The sequence below is a fragment of the Gymnoscopelus braueri genome, assembly GCF_963280865.1.
Source record: "Gymnoscopelus braueri genome assembly, chromosome: 18".
Taxonomy (NCBI): Eukaryota; Metazoa; Chordata; class Actinopteri; order Myctophiformes; family Myctophidae; genus Gymnoscopelus; species Gymnoscopelus braueri.
This window is the reverse complement of record NC_137618.1, coordinates 24,370,872-24,386,876: the sequence shown is the minus strand read 5'-3', so window position 1 is coordinate 24,386,876 and position 16,005 is coordinate 24,370,872. Positions and strand designations below refer to the sequence as shown.

General features: G+C 39.1%; 1 protein-coding gene across 11 annotated transcripts in view; it reads right to left on the bottom strand.

Annotated features, from left to right (window-relative positions):
• The window catches only part of dachd (dachshund d), a 133,441-nt gene extending 130,113 nt beyond the window's left edge, over positions 1-3,328 (bottom strand). For 4 of the 11 annotated variants that reach the window (XM_080412548.1, XM_080412544.1, XM_080412547.1 and 1 more), the window contains exon 1: positions 2,269-3,326. In XM_080412548.1, the coding sequence (XP_080268674.1) occupies positions 2,269-2,864 (596 nt within the window). In that variant the 5' untranslated portion in view covers positions 2,865-3,326. Of the gene's footprint in view, positions 1-2,268 lie in introns of all 11 variants that reach the window. The other 7 variants (XM_080412546.1, XM_080412552.1, XM_080412551.1 and 4 more) reach the window with 5 other exon arrangements.
• Between the last annotated feature and the right edge of the window lie 12,677 nt (positions 3,329-16,005).

Below are 16,005 nucleotides of genomic sequence, written 5' to 3'. Positions count from 1 at the left end.
TGAAAAGCATCTGAAAACACATCCACATTTCATTCTAATGAATTTGAAGGAGGAAGTCTACAAATATCTTTATACCATTAGGTAACACGTTTAGCCTAATATTTTGTCCTGTTTTTCTTTCTCAAAATGTTTCAGCCGTTATTTGATTTGATTTAGCTTTTATTAAGACTCAATAACGATTACAAATAAGGCATATATAAGGTAATTATGTACACACAGCACACACTAGTGTATACTGTGTGTGTGTGTGTGTGTGTGTGTGTGTGTGTGTGTGTGTGTGTGTGTGTGTGTGTGGTGTGTGTGTGTGTGTGTGTGTGTGTGTGTGTGCGTGCGTGCGTCCCATGTAATTGTACATGCAATAAGCACTTGCATGCATGAAATGATATACAGACCCTCTTACAAACACAGAACAGAGTTCAATTTGACATTACAGTTTAGTTCCAAGCTGCATTTTTAGCTCAGCCTACCATTTTTTAAATTGATATAATTCTCCACTAATGTGAGGTTCATATTTGCATTTCCACCTAATTTCTGGATAGGAGATCAATATGAAATCAATCATAATGACAGATAAGATGGCAAATTTGACCAGGCTGAACCCATCATATGAGATTGAGCAATACATCAAACCATATGAGCAACAGGACACTAAAATGACTTTTAATCAAATATTGATTTTCACCTAAATCAACTTCACAAAAACCCACCTACAGTTCAGCCTTAAAAACTGCATTAAGTAATGCATGGCAATGCATACTGTAGTTACTCAAATTCAGGAATAAGACCACAATGTTATTAAAACCAAGGATGTACACTCATGGCTGTTTGAATAAGGTGTTACTTCCCATTTATCCAATATGTCACTTTAACAGAACTGTACCTAATCTGAAATTATATTCTGGAAAATACAGAATCCCCCGAAAAAAAAAAAAGTTCTTAAGTTGTTCTGGCTATCAACTATGAAAAAATTAATGAATGAATGAATAAATAAAATAATTGTATGTCGTCTATTAGCAAAGTGCTAATTTTAATATTATGAGCCTTTGTTTCCTTTTTTGAAAATCAAAGTTATAATCAAAATGATGTTGTCCTGTAGCGAGGACAGACGGCATGGCATATTTTATTTCAAAGACATATATAAAATAGATGTAATAGTGGTGTGGTGTCAAATATTCTAAAGCATGTAGCACAGTTTTTGGTCCAGACACTTGCTTTGACATTGTTTGTTGTAATGGTAGGCCAACCTGGACTTTATTCATCAATTTGAAACTCATTTAAGTTGTAAATTATTGATTTATTTGGCCTGAGCAAGTAGACTATCTAATAGGAGCTACAGTATAGGCCTACACGTGGGAAAACTTCCTCAAGTCTTTTTTTTTTGCGCACTGGCCACATATTCCATCCAATAGACAACTATAAACAAATCCATGGATGTTTACAAACAAGTTAAAAAGTATGCCTCTCACACACACACACACACACACACACACACACACACACACACACACACACACACACACACACACACACACACACACACACACACACACACACACACACACACACACACAGTACTAAAACATTACTGTAAATGGACCTCTAATCCAAAGGTTAACTTCTCAACTTTTAAATGTCAAGGTATCCCCTTAACTCTGACAGTATACAAATGGAACCAAATGGACCCGTAAGTCTGTATACAGACTTTTAAGGGTCAATTTAGAACCCCCTAAAGGAATCCTGAGAGTCCCTGGAATCCACTTTGAGAACCCCAGCTCTAAAAGTATCATGATAAAAATGTATCTCTTCAGTCACTTGAATGAAGAGGGGGAAAAAAATACTCTCAGGGTACCTTTTGGGGGTTCTAAATGGTATACTGTCAGAGTTAAGGGGATACCTTGACATTTAAAAGTTTGAGAACCACTGCAATAGACAACTATAAACCAATCCATGGATGTTTACAAACAAGTTAAAAAAGTATGTCTCTCTCTCTCTCTCTCACACACACACACACACACACACACACACACACACACACACACACACACACTACTGTAAACGGACCTCTAATGGTGTCATGATGATAATGCATTATGCACCTCTCCAGTCACTTGAATAAAGAGGAAAAATGTCTCCCTCTTCCTTTCTTGCCAGTGTGCCTTTAAATTACGCACGACAGCCGGGCGTAAAAAGACATCCATCCACCATCATCTAACGGAGATGATGGGTCTCTCTCTCTCTCTCTCTCTCTCTCTCTCCAGCGCCACTCACCTCGCATTGGTGCAGTCGTTGTACAGCGTCTCGAAGTCCTTCCTGGAGATAAGTTTGCAGCGGTTGACCCCGGGCTGGATGGCGCCGAGCCCCCGGAGGATGCGGACCTGCTCCACGTTGCACACCACCGGCGTGATCTCCAGGCGCTTCAGCTTGGTGTAGACCGTGTGCAGCCCGCCCACCAGGTGCTTCAGGAACAGGTCGAACGCCTGCGGGAGGCAGATGAGCTCGTTGCCGTCCACGGTGAACGACGCCACCTTGGCGCCGCGCAGCTCGACCATCTTGCACTCGTTGTTCTGCGGGGTGTTCTCGACGGGCGACGGGGTCGAGTAGACGGGCTTGCCGGGGCCGCCGACGCCGCCGCCGGGGGGAAGCGCTCCGGTCGGGATGCCGCCGGGGCTGTGGCCGCCCGCGCCGCCGGAGAGCTGCTGGAGCTCCGATCGGAACAGGTTCTGTCCGGGGGGGGAGGCGAAGGATGGAGACGGCGAAGAAGTTGTCGACGGCGGGGACGTGGTGGTCGCGCACGGAGTTGAGATCGGAGGCGGTGGGAGCAGATTGAGAGGAGTTTGTGGGAGCAAAGCAGCCGGCACGGCCATGGTTGGTCACCTATTAGGGAGGAGAGAGTGTTGTAGCCGAAGTTCAAAGTATAAAACCCCACCAGTCCCCTACAAAAAAAAAAGTACGCTTGTCGGAGAAACCCCTAAAATGAGAAGAGGAAAAGAAAAAAAAATCCACGGGAGTTTAGCTCCTCTGACAAGTTGTGGGGAAGTAAAAAGAGATGCTGAAAAAGACGTGTTGAGTGAGGTTTTGTGAGGCTGTAAGAGCGGCCGGGACAATATGATCAAAGATAGGAGGAGAGGAATGACAGGAGGAAAATGAGCTGAAAAGTGCAGCTCCGCTCTGTGGATGAGTTGTTGTTGTCACACGGTACAGAGAGGGAGGAGCTAGGGGACAGTACTGGAAGCCTTTGAAGAACAGATAGGAGACAGTGGTTTTCAACCTTTTTTCATATCAAGGTCCATTATTTATTCGGCATTTGAGACCGTTTGATGAGATTTAGCCTCTCAGACCCAAAACTTTAGAATATTCTTCTACATTCTCTAATTGTGTAGTAAGACTTCTTGTAAATAAAGTGATGCAGATGTTTAACAATAATTTAACTCTTGAGAGTGTAAAATGAAACCAAATGGACCCTTACGAGTCCATTTGGTTTCATTTTACACTCTCAAGAGTTAAAAATCTAAATGGGTCCATTTGGATACCAACTCTCCATCATTTAGCTGGGGACCACCTGGAACCCCCTCAAGGACCACTGGTGGTCCCCCGGACCACTGGTTGAGAACCACTGAGATAGAAGACTGTGCTACAGAAATGTTAACCTACAGGGCTATTAATAATATGCTTTATCTCGTTTTGAACGGCAATGGGTTCTACTCCAGTAAAAGTGTTCCAATTCAAAAGAAAAAGTGTGAAGTTTAAACAAGGCTATACCCCAAAGAAGGTGCAACTCTCTACAGGCTTATTAAAAATGAATTAGACTCACGCTGTCAAAATTAATGTGACTGAAATAGATAAACAAGCCCTCAACCAATCACTAACCCACACAGGTCTTGTTATCAAACTGATAAAGCATTTGGACAGAGTTTAGTTGTGTAAAGTCACTGCTATTAACTGGGCATGCATAGTGAGTCACTGCTCAGAGTGATGGAAATATGTCTGATATCAATGGACTTTCAGACTATTGCAATTTATGGGTAAAACATTATTGCGTATAGCCTGGTCTTTCTATCAAACTACAGCACAGAGAAGTACTGTATTACATGCAACACGATTACAGTAATTTGGTTAGGCTACTTTTATGACTGTATCTGTCATGTCACAGTTATTGAATATAAACTAGTCAGATTATAGATACTTTAGAAAAGATTTCATTCATTAAAATTCAAAAACATGTTTAATGAAAAGGTGACGCGACGAAATGTTGAATTAAGCATTAATAACGCAATTGCAGATGATACCGTAACTATTCAGATTACAAATGGTAAATTAGATTATTGAAGCTTCTTCTATATAGACTTTGGAATGAAAGTAATGAAAGGTAATCTGATTTTATTACTGAATATGAGCAACCCAGTGGGTATGGAATACAATGTGATGCAAACAAACAGGAATCTAATACACATTAGATTTTGAAAGTCATCTTTCCAATGCTGCCTACAGTATAATCTACTGTATGTTCCCGTCTTATACCATTTCTACTTCCCAGTGGCAAACACTGAAACTACAATGTAATATGCAATAAAGTATAGGCTATTACTTCACAGTTAAAGTGTAATGAAACTGAAAATGTATCATAAGGTACTGTAGCTGAAGGAAATCAAAACTCTTAGATTGTTTACATATCAAATCTCTGTGTTGTGAGTGCTTCAAACGCATAAACGGTGCAGTTGAACAAAACAGTTTTCCAACTTTATATGGAGTTGTGGATCACCAACTGTTTAAAGCCATTAAAATGCTATGAAACTCCCACACAAATTCAAAGAACTATAAAAGGGAAGACACCTTTCCTTTGAAAGTGTCTCCACTCTGCATGGTGTTAACTTTAGTTACAGTACATGCACTTTACACCCCACACAGTGCACTGAGCTGTTGAACAGCTTTACTCCTACAACTGTTTTATTGTGCTCAGTCCCTGCTATGACCCTGCTAGATATTGAAGTCACAAAGTCTCAATTTCAGAGTGGATTTTCACATATTGTCACTGTCAGACAGAAACCTTGTATCTCCATATTCCATCTTTTTTATGTTTTTTTAATAAATTATTGGCCTATTTCATAGGTTGTAGAAAAACAGTGTCGAACGAAAGCTGCAAAAATGGCCGATCTACAAGCTCACAACCCGTCACAATGCAACCTGTTTTGAATTTGTAGATGTGAAGTTTTAGCTATTTTAGGGGGACAAAAAGATTTTAGGTTTTATTTTTAACCTAAATTACATGCAGACAATATTGGGACGTTAGGATGATGGTTAAGTCTGTGGATTTTATAAATATTGAACCAATGAAAAATATTTACAAGAGCTTGTGACTAAATAATAACTAAATTGGATCCATACTCAGAATCAGCTTTATTCTCGCATCACATCACAGGTTTACAGAAGTAGAGAAGTAGGTGAAATTCGTTTTTGTGCATAGTTCCCATCGTATTGTTATTTCCATAGAAGAAAGAAAGGGAAGAAGAAGAGGGGGGGGGGCAAGGGGGTAAAGGAGATCAAACAAGAAAAAACAAATAACAAATTATCTACATATTTACATCCATTAAAAATGGATATCTATTTAAAAAAAATCTAATTTCCAGAAAAGTAACAGTTTGGACATACAAGGTTTCCACCCAGCAACGATATAGTGCAGTACAATAAGGTGGACAGGAAAGAGCATGAAGTATGAACTAGATCACATGCAGTCCATGGATGGATCACTGGGACATTCTATGTATCTACTAGAACACTGTGGCATTTTGCTGGATTCTGAAAGTTGTGGGGTGGGTTTTGAATTCAAGAGTGTCATTAAGAAGGATTCAAATTAAAATCCTTTAAGAAAACTTGTTTGGTCTTTCAGCGAACTTCATGTTTCATATCGCCATCCGATATACAGTACACACCACCTCAGCTTCTTCACTGAAGACATCCAGCTATACTCCAGCTGGCCAATATATCAATATCATAGCAATATCGTAATACGAGACTAGATATGTGGATTTTCCTGGTTTTAATCACTTGAGTCATATTTTCTACTTTAAAAAATGAGCTAAAATGGCTGATCAACAAGCTCACAACGTGTTGCATCAAAACGTGCAGTGAGCTTGTAGATCACACATTTTTGCTATTTTTGAAAATTTGGACGAATTAAATTATTTTTATATGATCTTATCTTCACAATGTGATATTATGGTCACAATATTGATGTATTTGTTTAAAAAGATCAGGATATTTGATTTTGTACATATCGCCCAACCCTAACCCCAACTAGATTCAGACCCAAACCCCGACCCCAGCCCACTCTCTGTATCACAATCGTAGTACTGCTGAACTGTTCTGTAGTCATTGGATGATTTTTGCATGGAAGTACTGCTTTTTTCTATTCTATTATCTACCTATTTCTATAATCTAACTATTGACACTGGTTGTTGGTGTTGGCTGGGTTCAAGTGGATAATTCTTATGAAGTTCAGTGAAAAGTACACATCAAGAGGTTGTGTTATTTCCACACAGGCTGCCTCCGCCTAAACACTGTGTGTACTCCTGTTGGGTGTCAGATCAGCTTTAAGATAAGCAGTGTGCCATTTCAAAATTATCATTCAGGGAAAGAGGTAGCTTGTAGTGTAAAAATCAATAGCTGCTTAAAATTCATTGCCAGGCAATCCATTTGCCCTTTATGTTGCTAACCTTTCACTTAAATATGCACCATATTAAGATTTCATTATATACAATGAATGTCACAATAGTTTGCCCACTATTTCTCATGTTTGCATGGGTTAACTGCAAATCATTGGGCTTGTAATGTCTGAAAAATGACTCTCATTAACATTATGCGGAAAAAAGGAAAAATATATGAGCTTGAGTAGCCTAATAGGTATTAGGGAGCACCACAGGATGCATATGATGTTTCAGATACAAAGGGCTTTCAGCATGCTGGGTGGGCTCTGTGTCTGACCCGAGTTATGAAAACACAGCATAACACCAGAATTAAGTGTTTATACAGATACAATGCTCTACAGTGTTATTGTGCTATTTGATGATTTGTTCATTAAATGAACAAACTTGGAAGAGGGACTTCATGAACTTCAGTTTTAAGTTCATGAAATTCCTCTCCTGAATCCTCTTTTAATTCCAATAGTCAATTGTTTCCATGCATGATTAGATATAGTGTCTTATATAGACTTAAAAACCAAACTGTACATTATAGAAACTTATTTCGTAGTGAACTGATGCCATTGAGTAGTCTGAAGAATTTGTGTAAAGTATTGTACAGGAGTTCACATTATAAGGAAAAAAACTAGCATGCCCTCTTTAAAGTAAATGTCGCAACTACAAAAAAGTAAGTACATGCATGTTTAACTACATACAGTAAACCCATATACTTCACTGACCGGGGTCCCGCAGGGGTCTATACTTGGCCCCCTAATTTCTTTCTACATCAAATCCTCTAGCCCAAATCGCTTCACCGAAAATAGCTGATCTACAAGCTAACAATGTGTCGCAACGTGTCGGGAGCTTGTAGATCTGCTATTTTCAGCCCATGTTCGCTTATTATGACACGCACAGAATAGGGACGCTATAGGGTCCTGGATTATCAAACGGGTGTAGATTATCACATCACAAGATTTAACATGTGCTTGAAAACATGGCCAGCTTCTGTAAGTAATTTATGCATTTACAGTTTTCATAAAAGTGCATGCACTATATGCTGATGAGATTGCTGCAAACAAATGACTACTGTCAAAATGTAATCACCCGATATGATGTATTGCGTCAGGAAAGTATTTGAAAATGTATGGATATGGGACAAGACTTCTGTATGATCAATGACACAGTATATTGTTTGATGTAATAATTTATTCACCCCATAAAGCTTTGATAAAACAATGTTGAAAGGCAATTTAAATTGAATTCATTTAAATGTCAATTCACATGGTTAGGATTTTTCTATAATTGGCTATTTAATTAAAATAATTTTCATAGTCATTAATACAGCCAGTAACTTGTAGCGCACTGACGTGTTTTAATTACATGGTATTAACAAAATTGATATGCTTTAGAAAGCATGGTGAATAAGAAATAATTAGACCAATCATACATCATCCCCTTATGGACATTAAGTGTATCACAATATAATTGATGAACTTAAAAAACGAGAAAGATAAATAACTTTAATTGTACAGAGTTGGTGTACTGAGCTTGGAACAAAGAATCATACTCACGATGTATTATATTTCAGAGGCAATTCATTATCAGCAACATCACTTAGCTCTCTGAGCTCTCTCCCCTAACCTATGATTACATGACATTTGAAAGCAGTGATATTGTGTAGTCTTTTAAAATGTCCTTTTACCTAGCCCCCATTAATCATCGAACCACTCTTTCACTTGGGCTAATGAGGGGAAGAGAAGCAGCTACAAACATACGAATCATTTAGATGCTCAGAATAAAGCACTTATTGATCATGAATATTTGTTTCTCCAAGGTTACACTGCCTTGACCCCATCTATCCTGAGACACCGTCCAATGCAAACATGCCAGTCGGGGTGAAGGGGAGATGTCAAGGTGCACACTGATGGTTGAGGGTGTGTGATACTATTCTCCATAGGCCACGGCGCTTTAGTTTTAGCCATTTTTATTTAATTAACAACTTTAACCCTGGCATCCCAATTTTGGGCATGAAATATTTAAACATTTCAAACATTTATCAAAAATGGTCAAGCTACAAGCTCACAACGCGTCACATTGTTATGCGTTGTGTAGATTGGCTATTTTCAAAATAATTTAGAACATATTTGTGGGTAAGGGCAAAAGCTACAGTAGCAGTAACAGTAGCCTACTCTATCAAAAATTGCTTATTGAGTATTTTATGGAAGTTTCTCCAACCTTTCTAATTGGGGCCAGCACTGACTGACCCCAACAAACCTTTCAGTTGCTATCCTAAAGCAAACGTGTAATCTAAACCTAATATTAGAAAACACCTTCACGTTTTGCTTTACAAAGTGCTTCATCCATCAATTAATACTACTACAACCAGAGTTTCACACATGCTGGTAATTGCGTAGTGCACAAAACAACCAAAAGAAAGGAAGGTATGGTAAGTCTGGGACAGGGCCAAGCATCATAGTTCAATAGGCAATGACATGAAGTCCACCACTACCTCTTAGTTCTCAACCTTTGCATATTTCATAGCAAAGCAAGTTATATGATACCCCTTTCAGACACAGCAACAATGACATCATGCCATTATATGGGTAATTACGTACAGTAGGTGTAGGTGTAATGGGAGCGAGTTATAAGGGTTTTTTCCCTTTTATCTAATCAAGGTGGTTCAGGGTCTGTGATACTGTACTTGGCAGTGTATTGAAGTGTATACAGTAAATATGGACAATAGACATTCTCAACCTCTCTCCTCCTTAGACAACTTTGAGAGAGACAAACCTGCCTTTTTAGCTGAGCCAACATAAGGCTCCTTCTCACACACACACACACACACACACACACACACACACACACACACACACACACACACACACACACACACACACACACACACACACACACACACACACACACACACACACACACACACACACACACACACACACACAGTTATGTAAAATATGAGCCCTCTGGTAATAGAACTCCTCAAAAGAGGAGCGAATAGAGCTCATTTCATTTTCAAAGAGCCAGCCTCACAGATAGACCCACAATTAGAGCAGTCATGGCCCACAACCTCCAGTACTTCATTTGATGCCACGCAGCTTCCAATATAACCAGGGCGAGAGAAACAGAGAGATTTGTGGATATCTAAATTGCTATAGCAGAAACCTGTATAAACAGCGGTAATTACCGGGCCATTGACAGTCTCTCAGTGTTGTGCTCATTCTGCCACAGCCGCAGTGATTAAAATGAATCCCCATCGACTTCTCCATTAAAGCGCTGGCAGGAGCGATCCCGTGACCTTTCCCCATTGATTGAACATAACAATCACAATTCAATTGTAATGCAAAGAGAACATTTGTTATAATGTACACGAGATGCATGAGCCATTTCCTGGGTGCGGGGAAGGGTAATCAATGGAGTGACTCTTGGCGTGATGCAAGGAGAATGAGCCTGTGTTCGCAGGCCCTAATTCATACTACGCGCAATGTATGATGGAGGGCAATGATATGCATGTAAACGGTCTGATTTCACAGGCGCTCATCGTTCAATAGGATAACAACAAAGCTTGATTCCTATATCCATATGCACTAACAGCCCAACAACACGGTTATGATTGGCAGCAATGTACATCTACGCACAGTCCTATGGCTCCCTTCACCACCTTTATTCCATCCTGATTCAATCTGAAATGAAAGTTTGATTCATACATCATGTTGCGTCGGGATATCTCCCCCAAACTATCCTTCAGAGAACAGCAGCTGCCATCATTGGCGATACGGTGACTTAATATGACATACGACTTCAGAGACAACAGCCTGTTGTCATGACACTCCTATAACCACTCAGAGGAAGAGTGAGGAACCTGACAGACCTACAGTACGCGCACAATCTGCAATGGTACCATTTTTTATGTTTTTATTTTTCGATGAGGACAACTTAAGGAAGAGTGTAATTATTTCTGACTCGCTAAACACAACCGAGTGAAAGCATATAACTTGCACGATCCGATTCCGTGTGCCACAAGAAAGAAAGGAAAAACTGTCATGATAGGCATAACATCTCATCACCATTCCATCCCACTTTAAAAGCTGCACTTGATCATGTCTTTCACAAAACTGTCTTATGAAGTGTATGTGAATGATGTCCTTAAGGGATTTCTTTTTAGAATCAGGAGATTATAGTTTACATGGACATTAAACAGATTAAACCAGCCGGCTCTCTAAAGGCAGTTTATCTAATGGAGAAAATGTGGTATGCTAATTGAGAAATTCCGATGGTAAAATTATGCTTAAGCCACTTCCTCTCTCTCTCTCTCTCTCTCTCTCTCTCTCTCTCTCTCTCTCTCTCTCTCTCTCTCTCTCTCTCTCTCTCTCTCTCTCTCTCTCTCTCTCTCTCTCTCTCTCTCTCTCTCTCTCTCTCTCTCTCTCTCTCTCTCTCTCTCTCTCTCTCTCTCTCTCTCTCTCTCTCTCTCTCTCCCCACCCCATCTCTTTCTCTCCATCTCTCTGTCTCTGTCTCTCTCTCTCTCTTTGCTGGAGGATTTCAGTTTGGTTTGATGAAATCAACTGGCTAATCACAGCCAAGCTGTGAGACATTGGCTGAGTGAAACAGTGTTTGCCATGCTAAAAGGTAATTGTCTCAGAAAACTTAATCGATGACAGATTCAATTCCATTTAGTAAATGTTTAATAAATGCTGTACAAACATGCTGGCCTATCTCGCTGTGCTCAGAAAACAAAGGGAAACTTTAATTGCTTTAATCATACCAAGCTTTGACGTTGTTATTGGCCTTAAAAATAGCAGTTAACAGAAACTGTCCTGTAGAGGAAATTGAACCGCTTTTGGAAAACGATCCGTAATTAAGATAGAGGCATCCCGAGTAGCCAGGTCCAGGCAAATTGTTGTGACTAGGAAAAACATTCCAGGCCATACAAAGCTATTCAATTAACAGAAGGACCCAAGGAAAACAACCTCCCTATTATGTATCACTTACTTTAATCAGATTGAAAGCGATTGTATCCCTTTTTGAAGATCCCTTAACACAAACATGTTAATTAACAGATAGGAGGGTGGAAAGATGTATTTTTCATTAGTGGGTGAAATAATGTTCCCCTTTAACATCAAGGAAAATCAACTGCTTACTGCAGTTAAACCAGTCAGCGGTGTAAATTCCCTGCCAGCATTTTTATTTAAAACCTCATTAATGTGTTTCAGCCCAGCATAGCCTGTACCTTTAATCTGCACTAAAAGGAAATAATGCGTTTCCTGCTTTATTTACCAGCCTTACTTAACAAGTGTTCCTGTACAATTAGAATTGTTAATAGATCTGGAAACAAAAGGACTTTGAAGGTGGGAAAGTGCTGACATTATTTCACAAGGGAAAACACTCTGGAGGAAAAAAAGATCTGCTGTAAATGTAGTTTCCTGGAATGGGGGCTTACTGCAATGTTGGTCGCTCTCATTAGAAATGCCATGCACAGGACGTAAATCAGAGCCCGTAAAACATTTCACTGCCACACAACACTAAATTATACACTCGCCAGTTCGCCACAGTGATTGTGTTTAAACATTGTAATTTTTACTTTATTCCCATTAACTGTATGCAGAGCTTTACAATCCATAAACATAGTATCCGTAATAAAAGTTAATAAATGTCAGAATTTGCATTTGAAAAAAAACATCTTGCTGCATTTTTGCAAATATCAATCTATGAACCTTTCAACATTTCATCAAACAAAATGCTAATTGTACCTTTAGGAATTTAGGAGACAAGTGACAAGAAATTAGATGCAATGTCCTTTGAAATCAGGGAATCGGCTTTGCTGGACTACATAAAGTGGTTGTGGTGTTTGTGGCATTATTTCCATTCTATAAATGTGCCTGTTGTGCTGAGATGGAAGTGCAGATTCATGTAAAGCAATACATTAACCACATGAACCCTATAGCATCCATATTCTGGGCATGTCATCATAGGCCAACTTCCAGCGAAAATAGAAGTACATTTGTCGGTAAATAGCATATCTACAAGCTCACAACAGAGGGGGGAAAAAGAGAGGACCAAGTACACTACAGACCCCTGGGGGATCCTGGTCAACGAAGTTTATAGGATTTACTGTAAGTGGTTGAGCAGTTCTACATTATATCCTAACACTGCTCAAGTGCCTTGCTCAAGGGCACTGTGGCAGTATACTGTATATACCCAATCATTTGAGCCAAGTGACCTTTGAATAGCACTTTTTGCAATCTGATAATGAAGTATTCAATCAATCCTTTTTAGCTATTTCCATGCTGCAGATGAGTATTAGAATATGTTTATTTGCACTTTTTCAGGGACAAATTCACATAGTTCCAAAAACACTTGTGCGGTACTATATGTCAGATATCACTGTTTTTGCTGCCAAGGGACCCCTTTTGGGGTCAGAAACCGTAAATTATGTAAAGTACTAAGACACCCTGGCCATTTATTTATATGCAATTGTTAATAACTGCTTAAAATCTGTTCAGTTGTTCTCTTAGATATGGCTAGAACCCCTTTACATTTTTTGAGACATTTAAGAAGGAGTGGGTACAAGCATCAGAAATGTTTCTACAATTTGCAATGATTTTCTTATAGAGGGAATCCGACTATACTATTACAAAGCTAAGTTGCTTTTTTATCTATGTTTATCTTTGTTCATTTATAAATATACTGACATGCAAACATTAGGGAACGGCACAATCTAGTTGTTGCTTATATTATGATACTGATAAATAAATTATGAAGAAGATACCATTTCAACAGGCATTCATTCCCTTGCTACTGCATGAACTTTAAAATACTAGAATGCATCAAGATCCTTGTCTTCAGCAAACAGCAAAAATATAATGCACTGTTATAATTCACACAGTAAGATCCAGAGTTAAATGAACCCTCCAGACTTTACAGTGAACTGGCCATAGTAACTGAATCACAGCAGTGAACGTGTCAGTTAGTGTGCTATCAATACACAGTACATTTTTAAATGTGTAGGCTACATGATGATATTGTGATTTTTATAATGATAGTATAATGTTATGTTTGTAGGTTCAGTGACATGACATAATTATTTTACTAAGTACTATTTTTATGGGTGTTTACACTCATGATGGGTGTTTGGCACTAATGTGCCATGTGCTAGAGCAGTGTTTCCCAAACAATGGGTTGACACCAATTTTTTGGTCATGGACCAATTTTTATGGGTTGCAGGTACATTTATCATTATATTTATATAGTTTTTTTTATTACTATTATTTCAAATTTTCAGGAAAAAAATCAAACAACAAGAATTTCAGGATTTAAAAAAACAAATCTAAAACAAAAGTTTCATACATTTAAAAAACGTAAAGAAATAGTGAAAATAGCTTGTAGCCATTTTCCCTATAGGGTTTAAGTGGTTCATTCATAATGTATTTTTGTATGTTTGGGTCCCGGGAGACACCAAATTTCTCCTTTGGGTCTCAAGCTGCACAGTTTGAGAAACACTGCGCTAGAGTCCCCTTTGGGTCAGTGCACAGCAGAAATGCACATCCAACAACAAAGACTATTCATGTCATTCTTCAGAAGTCCTTGAGAAGATTTGGATGCACTATTTATTCCCACTCCCATATTAATTCAAGCTTGGTTAAGATTGTACCATCTGGGCCCTTGCACTGTACTTAATTATTGAGAGTTGATACATATGTGCGGCTGGAGTTCAATAAACAAGGATTTTATAGTTAAATGGCACATACAAATGCTAGGGAGGAACTCATTTGGGATTTCTAATTTGTGTACTTGGGAATAAAGCCCACTCATAATTGCTTGCTGTAATCGCCTCCTAGAAACATTAATATGAGGATTTTGTGATTAACATAATGTGCATCTTCAGGAGGGAAATTGATCTTACAACTGTAAGATGCCTTTGGACATATGTACATCATATTCTTTATTTTGCATATTAACTTGTAGCTGGTAGTGCAAGATTAACATTTGCAAATGAAAATAATTACTCATGCATTATATATATTATGGTATTTTCCTTTCAACAGGCTGTCAATGTTTGTAATACAATCTTGTAATGAAAATTGCAAAAGAAATATTCATTTTGTAATCCTTGTTTGGCTGACATTCAATGTCACTGTATTTTCTGCGACTAACGCATCAAGTTGAGGGCTGCTGATAAGGAAGGACTACTGTAGCACAGAGCTACCACACAACAGTGACCTCTGCAGGGAACAATGATAACATCAGGCTGAGACTTGGGGTTACACTTACTGTAAATACCAGAACAAGTACAGTATACACAGATGACTTGACTACACACCATTTTGGATGAGATGCAAAATGTTTTACAAGTCTACAGCAGTAGTGAGTGAGATGTGCAAATATTGTAAAAAAATAAAAAATGATATACAGTAATTCCCACTAATTACTGTATTGTTGAGTTAAACATAATGATATATTTATTAACCATATTACTATATATATTAACCACTTAAGCCCCTATACGTACATCGTTGACCCGGGTCAATACTTGGTCCCCTCTTTTTTTGCCTCGAACAGGGACGCTATGGATCATGAGGTTAAAACCATGTAATTTGGCCAGAAATCTGCATTCCAAACTCTTTTGTAGCAATAGGATGCAGAAAGATATTCTGGCAATGTGTGAGATACAAACACGTGAGGTGGCAAGGTATCAGCGAGCAGTGCCAATTATTTCTCTCTCTCTCTCTCTCTCTCTCTCTCTCTCTCTCTCTCTCTCTCTCTCTCTCTCTCTCTCTCTCTCTCTCTCTCTCTCTCATCTCTCTCTCTCTCTCTCTCTCTCTCTCTCTCTCTCTCTCTCTCTCTCTCTCTCTCTCTCTCTCTCTCTCTCTCTCTCTCTCTCTCTCTCTCTCTCTCTCTCTCTCTCTCTCTCTCTCTCTCTCTCTCTCTCTCTCTCTCTCTCTCTCTCTCTCTCTCTCTCTCATTCTACCTCTGTCCCTCTATCTCTGTCTGTTTGTCTGTCTCTGTCTGTCTGTCGCTCTGTTTCTCATTCGGTTGATAGCAGAAGAAGACAAAGAAGTGAACATTGTAGAGCACCGTCTTTCATGAGTTGAGGACGAATATGGGAGGGTGCCAAGCCATGCTGGCCACAGCCAAGCATAGGATCAGGGAGGAGGAATGAATGATGCTCAGATAAGGGGCAAAGTAAAGAGGGCAGACCAAACAGGAAAACCAAGAACGGAGAATACATGGGGCGTGCCTGTCTGAGCATGGAAAATGTGCTGATATGTGTTGTGTTGTGTTGTGTTGTGTTGTGTTGTGTTGTGTTGCATTGTGATA